The following is a 25,315-nucleotide window of genomic DNA, read 5'->3' on the forward strand; positions in this document are numbered from 1 at the left end:
TGTAGGCACGGCGTGGGGCCTGGGCTTCCCTGTCCGCACGTTTTCACATCTGCCCTCCCCTGGCCTCCACCAGACACCATCAGATGTCTGTGATCAGTCAGGGAGCCCAGAGCAACCACGCCCGGGACCCCACCCGATGACAGGTGTCACGGTCATTAAGTGTCACTCCACTGGAGGAGGTCAGGGACAAACCCTGGTTGAGCCCGGGGTGCCTTCCTCAAATTCGTCTTGGAGCCCACGTCACGAGAGCAAATGGAGTCACGTCGCGGAGACACAAGGTCTGAGGTGACCGGATCACGGTAGCTCGCGCAAAGGCACCACCGGCGACCGTCTCTTTCTTCATGAGCAAATTCAGTTGTGTTTTTACTTTTGGAGGGGTTTGAAGTTTGTCCCGGTTCTAATGTGCTCTCCCATTAAAACGTCCTTTTCCTACTGCACACTTCACTTGGGTGTCGCTAATCCCCTGTAAGGGCAGATCTACGGACCCTCGTTTATAGGTGGTGTTAGGACGGTTCCCTAATGTGGTTTCGACCGTGACCTCGCACTGCATTTTCAGGGAGTTCATCTGCCGACTGTGTGCACTCACACCCTGCTTCACAGAGCAAGTTCCCACCAGCAGCCTGAAATGAGTAAGGTCAGCTTCCAGCATCTGGTCTAAATCCCTCTCTCTTCAAAAATGAGTCTGGACATAGGCAAACGACGACAGAATAAAAGAGCCATCATCTCCCGTTTGGAACCACACCGCCTCTCAGACAGCAACACACGGCGATGAGCGGAAGCTATGGATGCATTACGCCGTCTCTGAAGCGTCATCGATCGTCTTCATATTTCTAGGAAGGACAGGGCAGCTGCTGCTGACAGTCAGACACCCTCGGTCCCAGCTAACCCAAGGTTATTACATTTTCAGACACCAAAGAACCAGAATGAAAACAACCACGGCACCCTCACGGCCACGCGTGCACATACGCACACACAAGCACACACACACCACTACTTCCTAACTCTGTTAAATTCCTGCTTTAATTTATCTGGTCTTTTAAGGCAGGACAGTAAGCTGAGTCAACCTTAGGACTGGGCGTACTCCTGCACAATCCGGACCCTGCTGTGTCAGCTGTTTGGTGATGATCAGAATCAGCAGAGCCCGTCCCTCCGTGGATGCGGCAGGCACGAGCCCCACACGCTGTGAAATGACACCCAGGCCAGTAGACGTACGTGGAGGTTTCCCAGAACGCACAGGCGGCAGCCAACACCCATCCCTCATCGGCAAAACGCTACCAAACCACAGACGAGAGCCACCGCTGCTAAAAGCTGAGCGGGGAAGGTGGACATCCTGGAAACACGGCGAGGGAAGGGCCCCGGGGACGAGAGGGCCTATGAGGAAGCAGGACTTCCAGGACGGCCAGACAGGCCACCCCAGGGAGCGGTGCGGGGCTGCTGGGGGAGCAGGAGGCCTGGGAGGGACCTGGGTGCAGGGCAGAGTCCCCCTCACTGTGCAGTGCTGTTGGGGAAGGCTGCCTTGTCTCCCTCCCTCTCCCCGGGGGTCCCGCTCACCAGCAGTCCCGCGGCGTGGCTGTCCGTGCGCAGCTCGGGGCCGTGGGCAGACGTTTTGCCCTGGGAAACCTGTCTGTGTGCATCTAATCCCCCAGTAATACGGAGAAGCTTCTCGGGCCAAGAACCACACCCGTCTTATCTTGGTGGACCTGGGAACGCAGTGTGGAGCATGGTCAACGGGTTTTAAAAGATTAATCATGTATTCGCTGCATTTGGGAAGCCTGCAACACAGCTCCGTAGCGTTTGCTTTTAGAGCAAGTTTCGCAAAAATGTTAGGCTTCAGGTGTACAGGCACCTGGATGAGAATAGGGGCACCCGTAAATACTCCTCGTCAGAGGCGCCAGTGCTCATTAGGCAGGAAATAAAAGCTATTCTCCGAATACAGAGAAAGTAACAAACAAGACGCAGATAAAAACACGAAAGCATAGAATTTATTTCCCACGGGTCCCTCTTTCTGACGCAAAGTCGCTCAACTAGTGAAACACACGGATTTCGGTGCCCTCATGAAAACGTGTGTGAGCACACGCGTGTACGCTCGGATAACCCCGCGCAGACTGGACACGGCCCCTTCCTTCCCTTAGAGCAGGCTCCTCGGAGTCTCCTGTGGACCTTACGAGAACACACACTCCTGCGCCCGATCCCCAAGCTGTGGGTGGTGCGGCGGAAACGGGGGCCCGGGACCCTGCATTCAACAGGAATCTGGATGAAATGTGTGCAGGTGGTTGGCCGACCGGCCAAGGGGGCTGAGGCGCCAGCCCTGTCCCAGCAGCCTCGTGAGAAGACACGGGGCCCGCGGGCTCTCCGCCAGCCGGCCACCAAGCCGATTCTGCGCCCCCTGGCAATCTACACAGAGGCGGGGGAGGGGGGTTCGCTCTGTGCGAGCTTCGCCTCCAGGTTTCCACGGGACCCCGGATAAGGAAGAACTGTGCCTGCGTGAGTCCTTCCTCTCTGTTTCGGCTGCTGGTTGGGGAGGCGGTGGCCTCGTGTGTCTGCGAGGTCTTTGCCGGAGAAGCGTCCTCCCGGCTCTCGGCTCCCACCGGCAGGGACACACTTTCTCCCTGGAGGGCGGGCAGGACGTGGCTGGGGCAGGGGAGATCCCACGGCACCCGACCCCACAAGGCAGGGACGGCACTTGTGCAGGAAGGCCAGCGAGTGGCGACAAGGCCCTCGGGAGCCCCACCTTTCCCACCCTTACTTAAAACACTGGGGCCGCAGGGGCGCCCAGGGTGGGGGCAGGGGGCTCAGTCGGTTAAGGGTCCAACTCTTGATTTCGTCTCAGGCCACGATCTCACGGTTCGTGGGATCGAGCCCCACGTCGGGGTCTGTGCGGACAGCTGGGAGTCTGCTTGGGGCTCCGCCTCGCTCCCCTCTCTGCCTCTCCCCCGCTTGCTCACAGGAGATCACTCCTTCTCTCTCTCCTCCTCTCTCTCTAAAGAAACTTTAAAACAAAACAAAACCACCGGGACGGCCACACCCGCCACCCTCTCTGACAAAAACCAAACTGTCACCCAACTGCGCTGCAGCAAAGAGGAGTCATTCTCTGAGACACGAATCTCACGCAACGGGGTGCAGCGAGGCGCACTGCTCCCGCGGAGCCGGGTCTCCCCAGGCCCCAGGCCGCTGGGTGGTGGAGACGCTGGGCCGGGTCCCCGGGTGGGCAGCACTGGCTCCACGCTGGGCGGGGGGGGGGGGGGGGGGGGGGGGGACGTGGTGCCGTGATGAGTGAGGGCCCAGCTGCCGAATACTCAGAGCGCACGGTCACCAGACGTCCAGGTGGTCAGCACCAGATGCTGACCACCGATCACAAGGAAACCCGCAAGCAAGTACAATCCCGTCACGTCTGCGTACAGGAGCATCAGCAGCCCTCGCGGTTGTCTGGGTGTCTTTTTTAAAAATTTTTTTAAAAAAATTTTAAAAATTAAAAAAAAAATTTTTTTAACGTTTGTTTGGAGGGGCAGGGAGAGAGGGAGGCGCAGAATCCGAAGCGGGCTTCAGGCTCCGAGCTGTCAGCACAGAGCCGATGCGGAGCTCGAACCCACCAGCCGCGAGATCATGACCTGAGCTGAAGTGGGACCCTTAACCCACTGAGCCACCCAGGCGCCCCTTTCTGGGTGGTTTTAAAACAGGGGAGATACATAAACCAACCCCAAGCCTTCGTTATGGCATAAATCACAATCCGCGTGCTGCTGAAAACCACTGCATTTAATGAAATACTGAACGGCTCTTGTGACTATCGTTGTGTTTTAAACTGTACAAGGGGCGCCTGGGTGGCTCGGTCGGTTAAGCGTCCGACTTCGGCTCAGGTCATGATCTCGCGGTCCGTGAGTTTGAGCCCCGTGTTGAGCTCTGTGCTGACAGCTCAGAGCCTGCAGCCTGTTTCAGATTCTGTGTCTCCCTCTCTCTCTGCTCCTCCCCTGTTCATGCTCTGTCTCTCTCTGTCTCAAAAATAAACGTTAAAAAATAATTAAAAAAAAAATAAACTGTACAACACGTAGCCAAGAGAAGCACTTCATCCTCAAGAAAAACAGCCAAGGGGCTCTGAGCAGAAGCTCATTTCCTGTAAGAAGGCTGTGGCTACAGGCCTCAGAGAAACCCCCTCACACTCTGAAAGGTGTCACCCGCTTGGTTATCATCTACCAGCCGCTGACCCCTTTTCAAAGTCGCGGTCGGTTTTGCTGTGCTGTGTCTTACCCCCATCAAGAGAGAGCTTCTCATGCTCCCGCACGTGAAAAAAGTGAGTGTTTTCCTACCTGCTTCTTTCCTCCCAAGAAGAGCTGTTCTGCAAAGGCCTCTGGTTTCTGAGCGGTCCCCAGGCGCTCGTGTGGCCGGCCTGGCACGGGGCGGGGTTGAGCCCTTGGGCCTGCTGGTGCCACTAGGGGGTGGCCGGATTCGACGGCTGGCTGAGAGACTGAGAAGGAGCACTGCCAGGCTTCCCCATTGGGTGCCAGGGAGGGCCTGGACCCATGGACACACAGCCTTCCTGCAGAGTCCACGATTAGCCCGTCTGTGTCCTTCCAGAAAACACATCTGACTGGGGGAGGGGGAGCTTAGTTATGCCTTTGAATGGGTTTTATGGATGTCCTGAAGATGTATGTCTATATCCAAGAACAGGTGTCACATAAACAGAAACTCCGGGCCGAGAGGTTCAGAGGACTGACTAACCCTTATTTAAAATAACCTTTGGGGACAGAGTGGCAGCTCTTTTGTGCCCCTGGGGGACTGTCCCCAGCATCGGCCAGCACACACGGAATCCAGGTGCAAGCAGGTGGGCGTGTGCGTGTCAGGTTGTGTGTGTGGAGAAGTGTGTGGGTGTACGTGTCTCTGCGTGTGTGTGTGTGGGGGGGGGTGTGGCCAAGAACTAGGCCCTCAGGCACTGAGAAAGCCTCTCTCGGCCCCTGCCCTGCTCTCTGCCTCTCAGCCCCGTCTCCCCATGCTCTTTCCCCTTTGTTAAAACTTGCCTTTTGGTATATTTTTTATACTTATCTCTACCGTAACACTAAGCGTGCAACGTGGCTCATCGCTTATTACCAATAAAACCGCATTTCCTTTCTTTTGTTTTGGAAAATGTTAACCCCTTCACTCTCAAAGAAAGTGAATTAGCTGAAAGGAAGTCAAGATCCCACGGAGAGTTTTCTGATGTAAGGCAAGCCTGTTGTGACACTTGCGAGGGAAGGCACAGGGCCCTCAGGAACCACCGCGATTTCTATTTTTTAATTAAAAAAATTTTGATGCTTATTTATTTCTGAGAGGGAGAGAAAGAGAGAGTTCACGTACGAGTTGGGGAAGGGCAGAGAGAGAGGGGGACAGAGGCTCCACAGCCGGCTCCGGGCTGTCTGCACAGAGCCCGACATGGGACTCAAACCCAGGAACCGCGAGATCATGACCTGAGTCGAAGTCAGACGCTTAAGTGACTGAGCCACCCAGGCGCCCCGGCCACCATGCTTTTAATAAAGAAAAGCAGAGAGGACCCAGTCTGCCTGACGTTAAGGTTTACTCCCCCGGGACGGTAATCCAGACTGTGTACCCTGGCGGACGGAACAGACACCCACAACCCAGAAACAGACGCGCACAAATCTGACGAAGGAGGAAAGCACCTTGGGGGAGGGGTGACCCTCCCTTCGACAGCAGCCTGGGAACAACCAGACACTCAGGCCAGAACCAACCGAACAAAGCCAAAAGCCCTCAACCTGCACCTCACGCTTCGGGAGAAATTAAATCGGCCTTCAGCGGAACGTGCAAATCTGCAATACGTAGAAAAAACAACGGGGGAAAAGCCTCTAGGATGTCAGGCTCACAGAAAATTCTTACTTACCCACCCCCACCATCACAACTCATAAAAGGAAATCACTGCAAACCACCGGGACCCGCGTCTAGAACACATTAAGGACAATCAAGGCCAAACAGCCAGTCAGACACGAGCAGGCTGTTCACCGACGGGATACACAGATGGCAGTTACACTCATGAAAATCTGCAACATCGTTACCGGGGAGGGAAGTGCAAATTAACATCACGACGTCACGTGAGACACCTTAGCTGTTCTCACAGCTAAACTGAAAAGCAGCGAGGGTGCTGAATGCCCACAAGGTTGTGCGCATCCTGGGTCACTCCTCCCTTGCTGGTGGGACGCAAACGGTACAGCTATTCCAGAAAAGAGTGTAGCTGTCTTTGTGTTTGTTTTCATACAATTAAACACGTGCTTACCCTATGACTTAGCAATTGACCTCTCAGGCATGTATCCCAAAGACATGAGAACTACGTTCACAAGAAACCTGTCCGTGGATGGCCACAGCGATTTTATTCTCAATAACCCCAAACTGGAAATGATCAGCGTGCCTTTCAAAGAGTGAATGGTTGAAAACCAAAGAATCCAGAGTGGTCCATCCGTACCATGAAATACTGCTCAGCAATAAACCAGAAAGACCGCCAGATATATAACCAACTTGGACGGATCTGAAGAGAATTGCGCTTAGTGGAAAAAAAAAAAAGCCAGTCAAAAAGAAAGGCTGCATGTTGTAAGACTCCATTTCTACAGCATTCTCGAAATGATGAAATTGTAGAAAATGGGGAACAGGACTTGTGGTGCCAAGGGCTCGGGGAGGGGGAGGGGGGAGGGTGCACGTTGGCGGTGGCTAGAAAGGACGGGCTGTGGAAACCTGGGGTGGCACCGTCTTACTTGACTGTCGGCGACCACATGATTCAACTGACATTTGGAAGTTCAGGTGGCAACAGAACATCCCAGGGAAGGCTGCGGTCTAGTTTTCAGCACAAAGTCACTGCCATCAGCCACCGAGCAGCAAGAAAGACCCAGCGTTCAGAACCACCACAGGGGATTCAGAGGCAAATCACAAAGCAAGTGACTTTTCCCAAACTTTCTTATCTGGGGGCAGAGTGTGATACTTTAGGTAAAGATTTTCACCGTGGATTTGAACCAAATACTTTTGTGTGACCCCAGGGTAATAAAGGTAGTCATTTCAGAACAGTTACAACCCTGAGAGTTACTGTTAAGCGACGTGGTGCAGTAACTTTTAACCGGTTTCCTTCCCTTCAGGTTTTTGTTCATTCCATTAAAAAAAAAAACCCCACAAAAAAACGACTGATGGGCATTCTTCCTTGTCTGGGCTGCCCGCCTCGTGCGGGCCCCCCGGCTTACCCTTCAAGAGCCACTGGCTCCCCGGCTCTACACCAGGCAGTGATGTCTCTCAGGGTGGTCCCCGACTTGGGGGCCGTGGTCTGTAAAATGTCTCCCTGACCGTGGCCGCTGAAAATCTCAAATAACCACGGGGGTTACATAGGATGCTCTCCACACTCCACTTCCTCTGGAAACCTCCTTCTAGCAGCGTGGGCGCCCCTGGCCGGATGAGCGGCCCCCCGGAACCACGCTGACACCCCTCAGCACACATCCCGGCTACCTCAAGCAGAGAGGGACGCAACACATGTCGCTGCCTCTCAGGTTGTCGCAACTGGAAAACAGAACAGGAACCAGAACGCGCCCATTTCCTGCCAGAGCCTTACTGAGATCCCCCCACAAAAAAACGTACACGTTCTGCAAACTCCACTCCGCCTTCCGATAAGAGGGGAGAAAGCAGATCCTAAAAGAAACCAGGCGCTGCCACCAGCATCCCACAAGACCCGGGCCACCTGGGCGCCAGCGCCCCGAGAGCACCACACACACACCCTGGGGGTCACCGCCCCCCCTCCCCCGCGTCGGGCCCAGGAGGGGCGCGCGCGCCGCCCGCTCCCAGGCGCCAGGAGCGCAGGTGGGCGCAGGTGGACCCCGGTGGCCGCGGGCGGCGCGCGACGGAGCTGGGACAGGCCCCGAGAAAGCGGAAGCCAGGCGTCTCCGGTCCCCGCCCCCCGCGATCAAAGGGAAACTTGGTCCGTCTGGGGCGGGGCGGGGGCGTCCGCGGGGCTCCACGCGGGGAATCTGCAGGCACTTTAACCGGGTAGGGACCCCCCCCCCCCCCAAGCCTGCTCTTCAGCTCGCCGCCTCCGGCACCCGTCTCCACGCCGCCCAGAGCCGCCTCCTTTGACCTCGGTCACCTCCCACCCCCGAACCCCACCCCCACCGCCAACCCCAGGCCGCCCGCTCTTCCCGCGACGGGGCCGCCGGACCCCGCCAGAGACCATACCCGGCCACCCGTCGGGTTCCCGCGCCCGCCGCTGTAGACCGGCGTCCACACCCGCGCCCACCAGCTCGCAGGGAGACCTCGGGCGGCCTCCTGCGCGCCACCTGCGCCGCTGCCCCGGAGAGCCCCGCGCCCCGCGTCACCCCCCCCCCACCCAGGTCCCCGCGGCCCGCCCCCCGCCGCGATCACCCACCGCGCGCTCGCCGCTCCGAGGCCAAGGGGCGCCGCGGGCTCCCACGCCGTCTCTCCGCTGCCCGGGTCCCCCTCGGGGGCGGCCGGGTCCCGGAGCTGCCGGCGCCGCCTTCCGGGGAGGGAGACGCGGGCCGCCAGGGCCGCAGGCTCGTCCTCGCTGGCGCGCGGCGGTGACTGACGGCGGCTGCTCGCGGCCCGGAGCGCACCCCGCCCCCCGCCCCCGCCGCCCCGGCTTCCTGCGAGCCAGGTAAACACGGCCGCCCGCGGAGCCCGCCCACCTGCCGCCCCGCCCCCGCCCCGCCGCCCGGACCGCCTCGGGGACCGCTCGGGGACCGCCTGGCCACGCGGAGGGCCGCGGACGCGCGGGGACCGGGGCGCAGAATCGGTGCCGGCGGGGCGAGGCCGGCTTGGGCCGCCTCCGAACCGCTTCTCTGGGAACCTTTCCCAGGGGCCAAGCCTCCGAACCCCAACCCCACCCCCTCCACCCCCCAGGCCGCCAGGAGGGACCTGAGATAAGGTCTCCAGGCCCCTGTTTCTCAGCCTGGCCACTTAGGTCCAAAGCGCAGCTGCCGGCCCGAATCCACCCACCGACTCCCCTTCACTTCCCCGGGCTGGCCTTTGGGAGCCCCAGGTCATTAGCTTTGCGTGGATCCTGGCACCACAAACAGGGGCTCCGTGGGGGCTCTGCGTGTCCCCAGAGGAGGCAGGAGAGAACACACACAAAACAGACCAGAAAACGGCCAAGTGGGAGGGGCGAAGAACCCTGGGTCACCCAAGTGGCGGGCCCCTGGTCAGTGTCACACTTTTGGTCCTGAAGGGAGCCTGCTGTTCGCACATTAGTCACCTGGACACACGGACTTGATGGGCAGGTGGGCTCTCCCCCACGGCTCCTGGCCGCCTCCTGGCGGTGGGGAGGTCGGAGGTGGGAGGGAGAGCTGACACGCTGGTGTCCCTCCTGACTTGGACTCGGGGTCAGGGAATTGAATCTGTCACTGCCCCGGAGCCCACAGGGAGCGGCAGTATTTGTTAGGAGCAGGGGGGAGTATGTAGCGAGCCTGTGTCCCCTGGGCCAGCCGGGTGTGGGTTCACGGCTGTCTGCCCCAACCAGCCGCCCTCAGGGACCCCAGGGGTCTCGCAACCAAGTTCAGGTGCTGGTGATTCTAGGAGAAATCTGTCTGCAGTAATATAAATGTTCAGCCTGATCCTCTCTTCGGGAAAGACAGATTCCCGAGTGTGAGGTGCGGGGTCAGGAGGAGGAGTGGAAACCGCACGCCCCTGTGCCACACTTAAAATTTTCGTGCCTCATGCCCTCGGGCTCCGGGTCAGAAACGGGGAAACAGGGCAAGAGTGAGGGAGCCCGGCTAATACTGAGGGCGCACAGGGCCCTGAGTCAGACCCAGGCAGCTCCCAGGTCCCTGACTCACCCACTCCCAGCCCCCCCACCCCCACCCCCACCCCAAGCTTCTTAAAGTTCAGACCAGAAGAGCCCAGAACCTGGCTCCCATTTGGATGTCTGTTTCCGCATCACAAACAGCTCCTCCTCCCCCTCCTCCCTGGGGTCCTGCCCTGCAGACTTTCCTGAAGGCTGGGTGGGTGGGGGGAGTCCCTTAGGCCACACTGAAACGGCATCCTTCTTCCATTTCCAGCTGCTTCTGATGGTTTTCAGGGATTTATAGAAACTTTACAAACGCCAGCAGGGGGTCTTTGCAGATGTCCGGCTTGGCAGTTAAAATGCTTTTTAAAGTATTTATAAAATTCCGCCGTGCGTATTTTTGGGAGATACAGTGCCCCCCAAATTCATATCCATGGGTACTTGAAAGAAGATGTGTGGGAGGGAGTAACGGACCCTATTCGGTGAAGCGACAGGTGGCGTTTGGAAGGTCCAGTCGTAGGGCTTTCCTGCGTCTGGAAAGTCGGGAGACTTCGGGAGAGTCACGCTTTGTGTAAGGGTGGCCACGCACCCTTAACAAAACACAGACATCCATTTTGCTGAATAAAACTGAAAGAGGTCTTTCGACAAGTAAGGAAAGATGACCCAAGCCTCGCCCTCTCTTTGGTATTTCTGAAAAGATCCTGTTACAATTCCCGCCGACCCGCGTACACGTCGGGCAAGGAGGGCAGGGACCCCCAGGACTCCATCCTGCTGCAGACACACACTCCGTAATTTGCATTGAGTGGAACTGAACTTCAGATGACCCCAGCCAGAGAAGTAAGCAAATTAACCCAAATAATTTCCAGTGGCCAAGACGGCGTGCATTTTGAGTTTTCTTTCTCTTCCGCACCAGCAAACTGCACCTTGGCCATTGTATCTTTGCTTGGACGAGGCCAGAACCTCACGTTCACCCCGGTTCGTCAGTGACAGTCTGCCGGTGACCTTCGCAAAGCAGAAAATGTAGCTGCAAAGGCTGGAGGGGTGGACTGCTTCCTCACACGTCCCGGTTAGGAGGTGGGTGGATTCGGCTCGGGTCACAAACACCGGTAGACGAGGGGCGTGCGGTCCAGAAAGTGCAGTTAAGCACAACGCGGCACAAGACGCTGTGAACGAGGAGGGAACACTTGAGGGTTCGAGACCGCGACCACGACCCCCACCCCCCGCACGTCACCCCACACTCCTCTCCCGACTTGCAGGTGTCCCCGTGGCCTCCACAGCGGCTCCAAGCACCTGTGTGCCCTGGGCCCCCGTGCCCATCCCCCCACCCCGGGCTCGCCCAGCGCGCGTGCGGGTTCAGGGCCCCACTGCGGGGCCGCATGGTCGTGTTCGCACGGGCACCGGGAAAACCCGGTGGCCGTTTCCCCCTCGGGGCGCACAGCCAGATGGGGAAGGAGGCAGGCGGGCACCCCCCCCGCGAGCTGGGAGGACCTAGGGTGTGCGGTGCCGACCTTAGAAATCGTGCTCGGGCCTCTGCTGGTTCCAGCACGAAGGGCTTTCCAGGCTCCGCCCTGCGTCCTCCAGGCAGCTCTGGGAGGGGACCTGCTTCCCGCGTCCCAAAGGGCCCTGGGCTCCCGAGGGCGCAGCTGAAGCAGACACCCCCCTGTCATCGCCGTTGCAGTTCAGGCCCGCGGGGCCCGCTGCTGGGGGCGACTGAAGACGGTGCCCACTGGGACAGAAAGGGTGGGGAGGGGCACTGAGGCAGAGGGAGGGAGGGGTCTCACCGACAGGCAGGCCTCTGCCGGGCTGGGGGGGGGGGGGTGGTTCTCGCGGGACCGGACACCAGCCAAGGGGGAGAGGGAGAGATAAGGGCTCTGTAAGGGCGGGCTGGCTGTTCAGATAACACACCCCGTTAGGGGCCCTGCGCCCAGAGCGTGGCAGGATGGGTGCTTACAAACAGCAGTGGGGGCAAAGTCTCCTTCTCACACGGTCCTGCCCCACGCGCCCAGCGCCAAGGACTTCCTCCGGAATGCGAGGGCACCAGTGGGTGGGCAGCATCTCCTTGGTGTCCTCGTTGTCCTTGCAGTTGTCCCAGGGGTTTGACCTAGCAGTGGGGGCTCACCAACAGGAAGATCACGGGTAGAATGAGGGCCTGATCCTTATAAAGAAGTGCCCAGGAGAAAAACAAGACAGGGAAGGGGGCTCGCAATGTGATGGGAGCAAGCCCTGTGGTTGTCTCGGGGGTGTGGGTGGAGGAGCACATTCCAGGAAATGCGGGGTGGCGAGTGCAAAGGTCCTGGGGTGGGCATGTCTGCGTGCTCAAGGACTTGTAGGAGCCCACTGTGGCTGGAGGAGAGAGAAGAGGAGGGGGTGGTTAGGAACAGAGATGGGAGTTTGGGCCTGGGGCCACAGCACAGAGTCTGAGCGGCTGGAGGACTGAGTGACCAGGGAGAGGTCAGCCTCTCTCTTTCGGACGCGCCTGTTCGGGTCTGAACGGAGGCTCACTGGGTGTGTTTAATGGAGCCTGCCACGACAGACGGGGCCGGTGGGGGGAGGAGCCAGCCAATGATTCTCGGGAAGGTGGCCACGTGCGGCGGGGGCCCTCGGGTCTAGCGGCATGGAGGTCTTGGGTCACCGTCGCCAGGACCGGAGTGACGATCTGAGTGTGGGGGGCAATCTGAGGCCGTGCCCGCACACCCTCCTTTCCGGGAGTTTGCTAAAGGGGTGAAGACACGGGTGCGAGGGGGGATGGGGGAGTCAGGAGATGCTTATTGTTTAGGATGTGAAAGAGCACAGCCCATTTGCACGCTGATGGAACCTTCCAGAGAGCAGGGCCCCTGGATGCCTACATTCCTGTCTGAAAGTGCACCTCAAGGACGGTAAAGGACCCTCCTCAACCCTCTTGTACACTCATGGGGACAAGTGTCGCGGGGCCCAGAGCTCGTAACACTTGGGAGCCCTTCTTAACAAAGAGAACAGAGCGGTGATGCAGCGGGTCCGGGTCGGGGAGGGTCCTTCTGCCAGCTCCGGGGCCTTGGTAGGCGAGTGCCCGAGCCTGCCAGCCGGTCTCTCCTGAGCCCTTGGAGCAAGCATTTAGCTCTTCTGGGACTTCATTTCTTCACAGTGCAAGTGAGACGGGGCTCTGGGTCGTCTGACACTTTAACGAACCCCATTCGCCTTCGGGAAACGTTTCTGCTCGCACGTCGGTGTCATAACAGGCTCAGCACCACCCGTGACCAGCAGGTGGTTTTGTACTTAAAGCTTCTGGCTGAATAGTGCAAGATAAATGCAACCCGGGAGTTTTTACTGAAACGGGTATACCTTGGGGCTCTTAATTATGTCCCATCTTAAAATGTCCGACCCTAATGGCTGATATGAAAGAAACCACACGAGGGTTCAATTAACCTGCAAATCTGTCTCCTGTCCCTGGGATCGAACATTTATATATAACTGTTCTTATGGCAACCAAAGGCAGCAATTCCAGAGGTTTCGCTTTGGTGAGGAGAACAGAATTAGCTTCTGTTTGGCAGAGGGCATGTTTCACAGGCTACTAAAAGAAACGCAAACAAGCCTGGATCATACGGGATCATCGGTGATTTTACCTCTACGGTAGCCGAAGATACGACCAGGTTTGCACAAAGAAAAGCGGTCTATTCTGTGACAGATTTGAAGAAACGTTAAATGTTCCTAAGATCCTGTGTCCTCAGATGTGGCCTCACTAATTAGCCCCGGGAGCCAGCGGCGTGACACAACCCCACGTGTCCTGCCACCCCCCCGCCCACGCTGGCGTCCTGTCCACCCCGGGAAGGACCTCACTGACCAGCCAGGGCCCAGGACACATCCCGATCCTGCCAGCTTGCCCACATCTCCGTGTACGTAACTGCCCAGTGGCTTGGCCAGCGCAGGACCAGGGCCCCGGGCGGGTTAGGAAAATCGTCCCGTGTGGGTGTGCGTGTGGGTGTCCCGGCCGATCCCAAGCCGTGACCAGAAGCTGGTTTCTCTCTTCTCAGCCCCTGACTCCTACTTCCCTCCCTTGTAAGTGTCTCCCTCTCCGTCCCTCTGTCTCTCTGTCCCACGGGGCAGCCGAGGGCCCCCTACCTTCATGCTTTGCCCTGCCAGTCGAGGGCTGTGGTCGGTTGGGACATTTTAAGTCTTGGGACCACCCTTGGCCTGTTGGCCGCAGGTGGGATTTCGTGATTTGTCTGGACTTCAGCCCCAGAGCCGAGGCACGGGGCCAGCTGCCCCGAGTGCATGTGCTACCAGAGGCAGTATCTCGGAGCTGTTGCTGATGGAGGGGACGTGGGACTCTGGGCGGTGGCGTCCTCAGCTAAGAGAGGGCAGGACGCCACTTAGGGCTTCCGCACAGACATTCACTTTCCAGAATGGCAGGAGACACCTTCACCGAGCCCTGCGTGAGAAGAAAGCAAACCTCATGCAGACTCACGGCCGCTCTTGGCTCGGGCCTTCAGGTGAGGTGAAGCCCTCTCACCTCACCTGGGGGAAGCTCCTGAGGGTCTGGGGACCCGTGGCTGCCCCCCCCCCCCCCCACCACGGTAGAGGGAAACAAGGGCTCGTTGTAAAAGGGGAGGGAGGAAACCCCACAGCCTGGCCCTTTGGGGTGGACAGAACAGCCAGGGCTCCTGGGAGAATATCCCGCAGGCCCGGGGCCACGGGGCCACCCCAGGGCCTGGCGCCGAGGTGCCTTCCAGCCAGCGCGGCGTGAGGCCACTCGCCGGCTGGAGGGATCCGAGGGGTGAGGAGACCTCACCGTCAGCTTCAGTCTCCCTGGCAACACAGTGTTTTTGACAAGTCAGGCTTCTGTCCTATTAGTTTCCTGTCGGTTGCTTAGTAACCACCCAGGGCTCGTTCTCAGTCACTGTGTGTGAGCCAGCATTCGGGGACTCGATCCTGGAACAGGGCGTCCCTCTGCTTCGCTCTGCAGCGAAGTGCTTTGCCCTGCGCCGGTGGGAGGCGGTGGGAGGGGCATGTCCTGTCCACCCCGCGACAGCAGATGGCGGAGAGCCAGTAGCCTGGGGTCCGCTTGAAGGTCAGGCTCACCGTCTGTCCCCATCTTCCCTTTTCGCCAAGTCCCTGCTGTCCCTGGGCTCGGCCCTGTGGGGAGACACCCCTGCAAGGCTCCTGGTCCCCAGGCTGCCCCATAGACTGGATGGCATGCTAGAGGGAGACAGGTGTCCTGAACACCAAGCCAGCGTTTGGGTCCGCTCTGTCCACAGACAGTGGCCAGCTGCAGGGTAAGCTTACCTGCTTCCTGAGGTGCTCAGTGCTCCCCCTGCCCCATGGGACTTGTCCTAACATCCTGCCGTCCTGCGGCCGCACGCCTCCGGGTGCCAAAGGCCAGCCGACATCGTGCAGCTGTGTGTTCACTCTCAAATGTCAAGGACGGCCAGTCACTGCCCGTCTCCAGCGCAGCCCGTTCTATATTCGTTCCGTGTAAAGCTGCTGGTAATGACGTCACACTCCGGGACCAAATTACGTATTAGGCGCAAGTGGAAGAGAGCCAACGTGACCATGGCTTGAGCAATAAAAGGGCTCCACTGCATGCTGCCACAGGAAGGTCACAAAGAATGCTGCCTTCAGGTGCAGCTTGACGCAGCAGCTCCGACGCTCCCTGGGCTTTGCGGCATTTAGGCTCAGTCTCCGAGTGAGAGCCCGGGGCTTCGTCGGTGGGGCCGGCTGAGTTTGCGTGGTCCCCGGTGGTCAGCAGGGAGGGCGTCACTCCGGAGGAAGCGTAGTGGCGGCTCACGTTCACATGTGACACGCACGTAACAATGACTTTTGTCACTGGGACCGCAGGGACACAGGAGGCGGAAGTCTGGCTCCAGCCTCTGCCCTGCAACACGCTGTGTGATCTCGGGCGAGCTGGTTGGCCCCTGCGCGACTCGGTTTCCCCACTTGTAAGTGGTGGCAGTGGTCCCGCCCTTATCCGTCCACTGTCCCACGGATCCCGTGAGGTGCTGGGCGTAAGATGCTCGCCTGGGGCCGGGACCATACAGACTAAGGAAGCGTCTGCCCGCGTCGGTGCATTTCCCACCTGTAACGGAAAATAGAAACGGTTTGTCCAAAGCGTCTGGGGTAACCACAGCCAGGCCGCAGAGGAGACCTGAGTGGAGGCCGTTGAGAGGACAGTTCTGATAAAGTAAGACACGAGTCAGGAGAAACGCTTGCCGTAGCCGGGAGCGTGGGGGCGCGGGGGGGGAGGTGTTTAAGTCGCTTACGCCCTTAAGCCGGTCGAACGTGCTTCTCGGACCGTCGCCTGCTGTCTGCCCGTCGATGCAGCGCTGATGACGCGACATTGCAGGGTGAAGTGCGAGGGCGGCATCCGCCGTCTTCGGGGCCTGGGCACCTGCTCCCCTTGCAGCCTCGCGCTGCGCAAACCCCTCCCTGAGCGAGCGTGCGTCCCCCGCGCACCTCGGGGCGTCAGGACTAGCTGCCCGCGGTGCCCGAGGGAGACCCCGCGGCGCTTCTCCAGCGCCCACACACACCTGCTCCGAGGCCGAACGACGTCAAACCCCAATCGCACGAGGCCGCTCACGGGCGAAAAGGAACTCACATTTCTAACATTTAGTGGGGAATTTAGGGGGCTCCATCCTGCCTTTCCAAATATTTTCTGGTCCCGTTCTCTCCCCCATCCACTGCCCTTCTCTCCATATCTTTATATATACTTAGATGTCTGCAAATAACACCTTACAAGCAGTGGGGTGTGTCTTGGGATGGGAATGGGAGGCCGGACCTTGGGCGGTGGCAATGCCACTGTGGGCCGCTCAGTGACATGTGGTGACATGTGGTGTCTCAGCTGAGCGGAAAGTTCACTCGAGGTCCTGGGGTTCGAAGATGTTTATCTTGCAGACCAGGAGAGGCGTTACAAGTGCTCACGCCTGTCAGTGCTTAGGTGTGGGGCCCAGTGCTGTCCCTGCCCTTCCCTGCCTTGACCCCGGGGGTCCAGTGTTGCCCCTGCCCGTCCCTGTCCTGACCCCTGGAGGCCGGAGGGAGGGGGCCCTTGGTGTGACAGTGATCGCTGAGCCAGGAGTGACTGGTAACGCGATTACTCAATCACTACCTGCTTGCAGTTGAAAGTTAGAAAATGCAGACACACTTTGTTTTTAAAATAAAAAGCTCTAGATTACACTCCTGAGAAGTGATTACTTGGGCATGGCGTGCATTTTCACTTCCAGACATTTTCATTCTCTGTTTATAAAACTGTAATCGTGCCGTTATTTTGTGCTATTTTGTGTTGTTTTGTAATCTGCTTTTCCTACTGAGCAGAATGTCATAAGCTACTTTTTCTGTGTCAGTAAATAGATCCCGACCACCCCCCTCCTCACTGCTCACCATGGGGTGTGGGGACTGGCTGGTGGTCTTGCTGGGGACTCAGTTCCTTGTGTGTGAGTCTGCCGCAAAGGCCCCCTGGCCTCTTACATCAACCCTCCTTCGTTCTGCCTGGCTGTCAAGGTATCATTGGAGTATACTAGAGCACAGCTGGTCACTAGAGTGACACCTTGAAGACGAACGGAATAAAGACATCTATCTACGCGCAGACCGGTCCTCGGCCATCCGTGGGGAAGGAAGAGCTCTCGGAACGTGAGGCGTCCTTACGCGGGAGTCCTCAAGTGGGTTTGAAGCAGCTAAGGGTCTGGGGAGGAGCTGGGGAAGGCGTCGGGGCCAGAGAACACGGCACGGTAGGACGCAGAGGGCACCGGCCCCGGGGGTCACGTCCCACTTTTGACTCCCCCGGGTTATCATATCCTGCCGATGACTCACGCGTTTTCTTTAAGGCACAATTTGCTCATCTGAAAGGTAAAGCTGTAGGAGGTTGTGAGTATTAAGTGAGAAAATGTGTACGGACGCACCGTGGAAAATTCCGAGAACCAGTGGAACCGTGGCATTCCTGTTACATAATAATAGAAAGTCTCCGCTGGTCGTAGTACCTAATCCACTCAACATCTCGGACGAAACACACGCTACCACGGGTAAATGCACTCCTGACGCTTTGGGCCGTCATTATGGGATGGATATGGCTGGAATGATCAATTAATCCGAATTAGATACCGGTGACTTCACGGCACAGGCTTATGTTTATACTCTTAGTAAAACCTGACCCCTGCTTTGAGAAAAGCCACCCACATTCCAGCGTTCCAGAGAACTTAAAAAAACCAGAAGATCCTTTTAAGTTTATTTATTTGAGAGAGAGAGTGCACACGTGAGCAGGGGAGGGGCAGAGAGGGAGGGAGAGAACCCCAAGCAGTCTCCACACCCAGTGCAGAGCCCGACGCGAGGCTCGAACTCACGCACCACAAGATCATGACCTGAGCCGAAATCAAGAGTTGGATGCTTAAGCAACTGAGCCACCCAGGCGCTCCAAAAGCCCTAAGAATCTTTTGAAAGAAAGGTCCCCTCATTCATTTTCAGTGAATTACTTATAATTCCATGTGTAATTCAAACTTGCCTTTATAAAATCACGGATACCACGGACTGAGACCCAGAACTCACAGCATCTTGTAACATGTCACGTTGCCACACTGCACGGCGTGGTGCAGGTGGGGAGCCGTGAGGAGATACGGCTGAGGAGAAGCCACGGGTCACAGGTGTCAGTTTATGTTAATGTGACAATTTCTTCCGGGACACCACAGTTGATCCCCTTGGAGATAGCCCGCGATTTCCACTTTTCATTTAGAGGGTTCCTAAATGAACCCTTACAGAGAAACAGTCAGGCAGGTCTCTTCCCAGGAGTTAATGAGGATCTTTCATGCATGCATGTGAATTTCGCTGCAGTGAAATGAGACAAATATGTAATAATCAAGTTGGCAGAAAAGCTCAGTTAAAGCTGACTAAGTAGTAGGTGCGTGCTCTCGTTAGACCTCGGGAGCAGCAGGGAAGCATCTCAAGATTAGCCTGGTGTCGTGGTTCCGTGTGTGCACATGTAAGTTCCAGTTGCGTGGTTCTGACCGATCCAGTCACAGGGAATCAGATCTTAAAGTGAATCCTGGACATGATAAAGCCCTTTGGAAGGTTTCCTGCCTCTTCTGGCCTCTTGAGTCACTCTGCCGATGTGTTCAGGGCACCAGGTATGGCTTGAGAAAACTGATCTAATGCCATGAAGAACCTGTTCTTTAAGACAGTATATCTAAATGTATTCACAGGGCTTCTACGCTTGCAAAAACTGTCGCATGTGGGTCATCAACGAATTACTATTCTGGTAGGGGAAGGTGGCTTCCCTCCGGGGCTCTCCAGAGAGACAGAACCAATATGGGCCGTGGATGTCTACGTATGGGTCGATCCAGCCGCCACCCACCACGAGGTTGATGCCTGGGGAGTGGATCACAGACCCCGGAGACGGTGAGGTCGTCGTCTGCAGGCAGGCTGGGGACTCAGGCAGAAGCCGATACTGCAGTCTGGGGCAGAATTCCTTCTTCAATAAACCTCCGTGTTTGCTCCCAAGGCTTTCGACTGATTGGATGAGTCCCATCCATATTCTCAAGGATCATCTTTTTACTGTCACCCGATTGAAGGTACTAATCATGTCTACGATATATCTGCATGGCAACATCTAGGTTAGTATGTGACCGGACAGCTGGGCACCACAGCCCAGGCAAGTGGACACAGCGAACGTGCCCATCACGGAGGCATTGGCGGTGTTTCTTGAGAGAACTTGCAAACTTGTACGGACTGTCTCGGCTAACGTGGGTGTCCTAGTGTCAGTGGCTGAATTTATACCTGGGCCCCCTTTTCCTCACAACGTCTAGAGTCGTCGTGAATTTACTGTTTAATGTCTATGGCCGCGGGATAAACAGACCAATGTTAAGATGTATTTTCTGTTTGTCTCCAACTCCTCATGAACTTTAAGGAAATAATTGCCTTCGGGATAGACATCTGGATGCTTTGAAAAACTAGCATTTGGCGGAGCTGAAAGACAGAGTGCTTGAAGCGGCCTCGAAGCCGCGTGGGCCCAGCTCGCCAGAGCTCGATGTGTTTCTTGTGCTAATGTGCGCCTCTGAACTTCTTTAAGATGCCGAATTATTCTCTTCTTGGATGGGGGCAATCAGTTCTCTGCCGACTATCATGAAAAATGTAGATAAAAGCGAAATTTCAAATGCTGTTCTACAAAACTTATTTAATCATCTCTGGCTTATTGTGGAAATTTATGCGCGCTGTGTGTTGACGGATAGCTGCGCGGTCCTGTCTTGGCAGGTGCGATAATAGCCGGTTGAGTGAAAAACGCGGCTTCCTCGTCTGTGCGGTAAATGCTTGCCCGGCGAGCAGAGTGCAGCCAAGGGCAGGGTTCCGGGAGGGCAGGAGACAGTTGGTAGTGCAGGCATTTGAAAGGTCGTCCCCTGCCTTCCCCCCAAACACAATTTTCTGCTGCTGCTGACGGCAAGTCTGGCCCGATAACGTTATAATTCGATTTTAAGGCTTTGATTCATGATAGTATGCAAATGCTATCGGAGCGGCAAATGAAATGGAAGCTGTTAGCTGCTTCCGTTTCGCAGGGACCGGTTTGGGGTCTTCCCTCATCTGGTTCCTGGAGCGGGGAGGAGAGAGCTCCGGGGGGCTGGGGGGCAGACCCTCGGCGGAGGCGGGCTGGCTGTGCGCGCTGGGGTGCCGCGAGCTCTCCCTCCTCCTGGTTTTACCCAGAACAGACCTGACTGCAAGTGCTCGTACAGACGTGAAAAACAAGGGTTAGTATTTCAGCACAACGTACATGACATTAAGTGCTAGTGACGGAAGGAGTAACTACAGGGTGTAGAAAGTCCTGGACGTGAGGGAGAGTGTGGAAGGGAGGAGGTGGTGTCATGAAATAAGGCTGGACGGGTAAGAGAGGGGAGGTCACTGACGTCAAGAGCTCTGAGATTTACACTGGGGATAACCGGGGGCCATTAAAAATTCATAAGTGGGACAATAGGAGACCATGTTGGCGGGGAAATATGACACCTTCTACAAATTTCCACAAACTCTTTAAAATTTTTTTTCAATGTTTAGTTATTTTTGAGAGGGAGAGAGAGAGAACGGGCAGGGGAGGAGCAGAGAGAGAGGGAGACACAGAATCCGAAGCAGGCACCAGGCTCCGAGCTGTCAGCACAGAGCCCGACGTGGGGCTCGAACCCATGAGCTGTGAGATCATGACCTGAGCTGAAGTCCGGCGCTCAACCGACTGAGCCACCCAGGCGCCCCTCTCTTCGTTGTCATTTTCAAGAGTAGGTCTAAGAGAGTTTTCCGTCTGCGTCGCATGTTATGAACATTTCATAAATATTTGTTAAATGATACAATACATTTCAGTTAAACTTTGGTAATTTTATATTTGAATTTTTTTAAATGTTTATTTATTTTTGAGAGAGAGACAGAGCATGAGCAGGGGAGGGGCAGAGAGAGAGGGAGACACAGAATCCGAAGCAGGCTCCAGGCTCCGAGCTGTCAACACAGAGCCTGACGTGGGGCTTGAACCCATGAACCCTGAGATGGTGACCTGAGCCGAACTCTGGTGCTTAACCGACTGAGCCACACAGGTGACCCAGTAATTTTGTATTTGGAAAACGGTTGATAAGAATGTGTTGCCTAGCAGTATCGAATTTGGAATATACACACAAAATCACAAAAAGTCGGAATTGTACACACAAAAGTAGCACGTCATAAAATATTTCAGAATCTTCAGGTATAATTCAAAAAGCTTGAGGTCCTGTTTAGTGGGTAATTTTTAAACTCTTTTTGGGTGTAATCCCATCATTGTGAGAAATCGATAAAAAGATTATTACCACGGTCATTTATTTTATCGATGCTCAGAAGCCAAATAAACAATGAAGTAAGACTTTCTGCTTGTCAAAGCTTTGCGCATCTGTACACAGGGAACTAAAGCAACATGTGTAATTTTAAAAATCAATGTAAAAATTATAGTAACCAAGGGAGATTCTTTAAATAGTCAGAACATTGTGAAATTGCTCAAAGCATGTTAATAACTCATCATTTGGAAAGCCCAGCTGAAATGTGGTCTGTGGCGTAAAATACAGGGTCCCAGAGGACAGCACGGAGGCGGGGGGCCCGGGGCAGGACAAGCTCCGTGTTGTGGGCTCCCAGATCCTGCGGCACCGCTAGGAGCTGGTCCGGGGTGGGGACGGGGCAGCCTTGAGAGAGCAGCATGGTACTGAGGGCACCTGGATGGGACTGAGCCCCTTGAAGACTTCTCTCCAGACTTTGAGTCGGAGACCTCCTCGCCTTGGGGTCCAGGACAACCCCTCCCAGGTAGGTTCCCTGGCCCTTACAGCGGCCGCCCGCCCATCTGGGGTGCCCCACCCAGGTCTTCGGTCTCTCCCGTCCTCAGCGTCCAGGGCAGTTTGCGACCGGACAGCGTGTACCTTACGTCGATGGTGCTGGCTTCTCACTGGCCCCACGGAGTGTTACCAAGCTTCCTCTCGTGCGGATCTGGGAGGACAGAGCCCGCCCCCAGTGGAGAGACTACTGTGTGCGATCAACTTCTTTCCAGGGGATTAGTTCATTTTATATGATTTCTCTGCTCAGGGCCTTTCCCTATTTTCTTTTCCTATGCATATTTGGCCTTTTTATCAGCCTTTTACTTAATGCTTTGTAAAAATTCTGTATTAGGGAAATCAGCCTCATGGGATGGGAGTTGGAAAAAAAGTGGTTCTTTTCGCCTTTTTACTTTGTGGGGGGATTTTGCCCTTTTTGAAGGTGTTCATTCGTTGTGAGATGTAATCTTGTGACAATTCTTGGGAGTGGCAGATCTTTGTCTCTTGAGGGACAGGGAAGACTGATGAGGTGTTGCTGCTGTTTTGAGGTAACAAGGAGACGACTTTGTCTTTAGCCGTCTTTGAAGGTGGTTCTGAAGAAGAGGCTTCAGGACGTTTTGAGCAGTGAGCGAAGCGTGCAACTGCCCAGGGTCTGTGTGTGCAGCTTCCCACTGGACGACTGTGAAAGATGACACCTTTCACAGGTGTATGAACCCCATCGTATTTGTTAAAAACAACTCTCGTGATGTTAGAGTCGCCCGAACTATGAGCAGGAGTCTGCAGGGCAGAGGATGTGCAGTCGGGGGGTGGTGCAGCTTCCCAGGTGGATGGAGTGGGCGCTGGGACAGCCGGGGGGGTGGCAGGAAGAGGGAGGGTCCCGTCATGCAAGGCCCCGTGCGCCATCCCGAGAGGGTAGCTCTGTCCCAGGGCAGTGGAACCTCTGGACCCCTCGACTCAGGAGCTACGGGACCTGTTTTTAATCTAATGTATTTGTTAAATAGAAGACATTTTACTTTTTATTAGTTGAGTTCACTTTAGCAATATCGCGGGCAATATCGCCTAACTTCTGGCATCTGCGAACGCGACCTCATCTGGAAAGAGGGTCTCTGCAGACGTTGTGTATGTGAGATGAAGTCAGGCTGGATCGGGGTGGACACACCCCAGTGACCTGTGCTCTTGTAAGAGGGAACTTTGGACATAAAGTGCAGAGAGAGGAGGCATGTGGCAGGGGAGGGGCAGAGGTCACAGCGACGCGGCCACAAGCCACGGGGCGCCGAGGAGGGCCAGTGGCCACAGAAAGCTGGGGCGGGGGTGGCCGAGCGCCCTCCAGGACTGTGGGGCCACAAGTCCACCCAGGTCGTGGTACTTTGTGACGGCGGCCCCGGGAAGGTCACACAGGCATCGAGCACCAAACACAGAGTGTGGTTAGTGCCAGTGGAAAGAAAACTACAACACAAGAACACTGGAGAGGGCGTCTCTTGCCACTGGTGAGACCCTAGCAGGGCAGGCGGTGTGAACTGGCCAAGCTTCCGCGTCCACTCCCGGAGCGGTGAGGACTCGTGTTGGGCGCTTGTTCCCCGGAGAACACGCCCGCTGGGGGCCGGCTCGGAGCCCAGCCCGCAGGGGGACTTCTGCAGGTCGTTGCGTGCGTCCGAGGACGAGAGCGGTGGTGGCACTTTGTGTTTCTTTTCAGGAGACGTATTCAACGCGAGCCGATGTTGGCTCGGACGGCAGCCCACATGGCCCCGGGATGTCACATCGGGTGAAAGAGCTTTTTGAAAGCCTAACCTTTGCTCAGATAAGTCACACTGAAGTTCAGTTTGATTCTGGGAACTTGACTCCTGGCCAACATATAAAGACATATGTTCCATTTTCAGGACTGGGAAGTAATGCTTTGATAGTTGACACAGATTTAAAAGGATCACCACAAATATTGACCCAGCGGTTTACTTTGTTTTAATTATGAAGGATTTTTTTCTGATGTTTTATTTTGAGAGAGAGAGCATGGGTGGGGAGGGTCAGAGAGAGGGAGAGAGAGAATCACGAGCAGGCTCCACCCTGAAGCGGGGCTCAAACGCACAAACGGTGAGATCATGACCTGAGCTGAAATCAAGAGTCGCACGCTCCACCACCTGAGCCGCCCAGGCACCCCTTAATCATGAAGGCTTTGGGACATACCGAAAAGGAACAAGTACTATAGACCCACAGGCTCCCCACGAGGATGACAGACGTGAGCAGCATGGGGGATTTGCTTCAGGTGTCTCCATTCTTGCTGGAACCTGGGACGACACAGGTGAAGCTGAAGCTCCTTCCTCTCTTTTCTATCCCCGCCTCTCTCAGGTTCACGGGCGTCATTCTCGTGCCGGCTTCGGTGCCTTCCTGACACGGGGAGGCAAAGTTCACATGGTTTTCGTTTCTCAGGTATTTTGTGCGTTTAACACACATAAGTGACTAAAGAAATTGTGGTTTATGTACACAACGGAATGTTACTTGGCAATGAGAAAGAATGAAATCTGGCTTTTGTAGCAACACGGATGGAACTGGAGAGTGTGATGCTAAGTAAAATAAGTCATACAGAGAAAGACAGATACCATATGTTTTCACTCTTATGTGGATCCTGAGAAACTTAACAGAAGACCGTGGGGGACGGGAAGGGGAAAAAAAGTTAGGGAGGGAGCCAAACCATAAGAGACTCTTAAAAACTGAGAACAAACTGAGGGTAGATGGGGGTGGCATGGAGGGGAGGTGGGTGATGGGCATCGAGGAGGGCACCTGTTGGGATGAGCACTGGGTGTTGTATGGAAACCAATTTGACAATGAATTTCAAAAAATAAAAATTAAAATAAAAAATAAATTAAAAAAAATAAAACACATAAGTGGTATTAGACCATAGGCGTCCGTACACAGCTTGCTTTTTCGTCTCACATTTTGGTTTTCAGATTTATCTGCAACGTACCTGTTGCTCTAGTTCACTCATTTCAACAGCCGCTGTCGATGCTCTTGTGTAAATGAATCCTAGGCTTTCGTCTCCCTCCTGAGGGCTGTTAGGTTGTGTCTACATTTCAATATTAGAGAGTTTCTTGTGGTAAACATTCTCATATATGTCTGTGCTCATTGGGTGTTTTTACACTTAATCAACCTTCTTTGTTTTTAATGTTTATTTTTGAGAGAGAGTGTACAAGCAGGGGAGGGGCAGAGAGAGAGGACGACACAGAATCCGAAGCAGGTTCCAGGCTCTGAACCGTCAGCACAGAGCCTGATGCGGGGCTCGAACCCACAAACTGCGAGATCGTGACATGGGCCGGTCGGATACTTAACCTAC

The 25,315-nt window shown here is 55.8% G+C and overlaps 1 protein-coding gene across 2 annotated transcripts in view; it reads right to left on the reverse strand.

Annotated features, from left to right (window-relative positions):
• MBP (myelin basic protein) overlaps positions 1-11,424 on the reverse strand; it is a 117,163-nt gene extending 105,739 nt beyond the window's left edge. The window contains exon 1 of one of the 2 annotated variants that reach the window (XM_053902852.1): positions 11,251-11,424. In XM_053902852.1, coding sequence (XP_053758827.1) covers positions 11,251-11,409 — 159 coding nt within the window. In that variant the 5' untranslated portion in view covers positions 11,410-11,424. Of the gene's footprint in view, positions 1-8,371; positions 8,480-11,250 lie in introns of those variants that run through there. The other variant, XM_053902853.1, reaches the window with a different exon arrangement.
• Between the last annotated feature and the right edge of the window lie 13,891 nt (positions 11,425-25,315).

The sequence above is a fragment of the Panthera pardus genome, unplaced genomic scaffold (genome assembly GCF_024362965.1).
Source record: "Panthera pardus isolate Hobbes unplaced genomic scaffold, ASM2436296v1 HiC_scaffold_15, whole genome shotgun sequence".
Taxonomy (NCBI): Eukaryota; Metazoa; Chordata; class Mammalia; order Carnivora; family Felidae; genus Panthera; species Panthera pardus.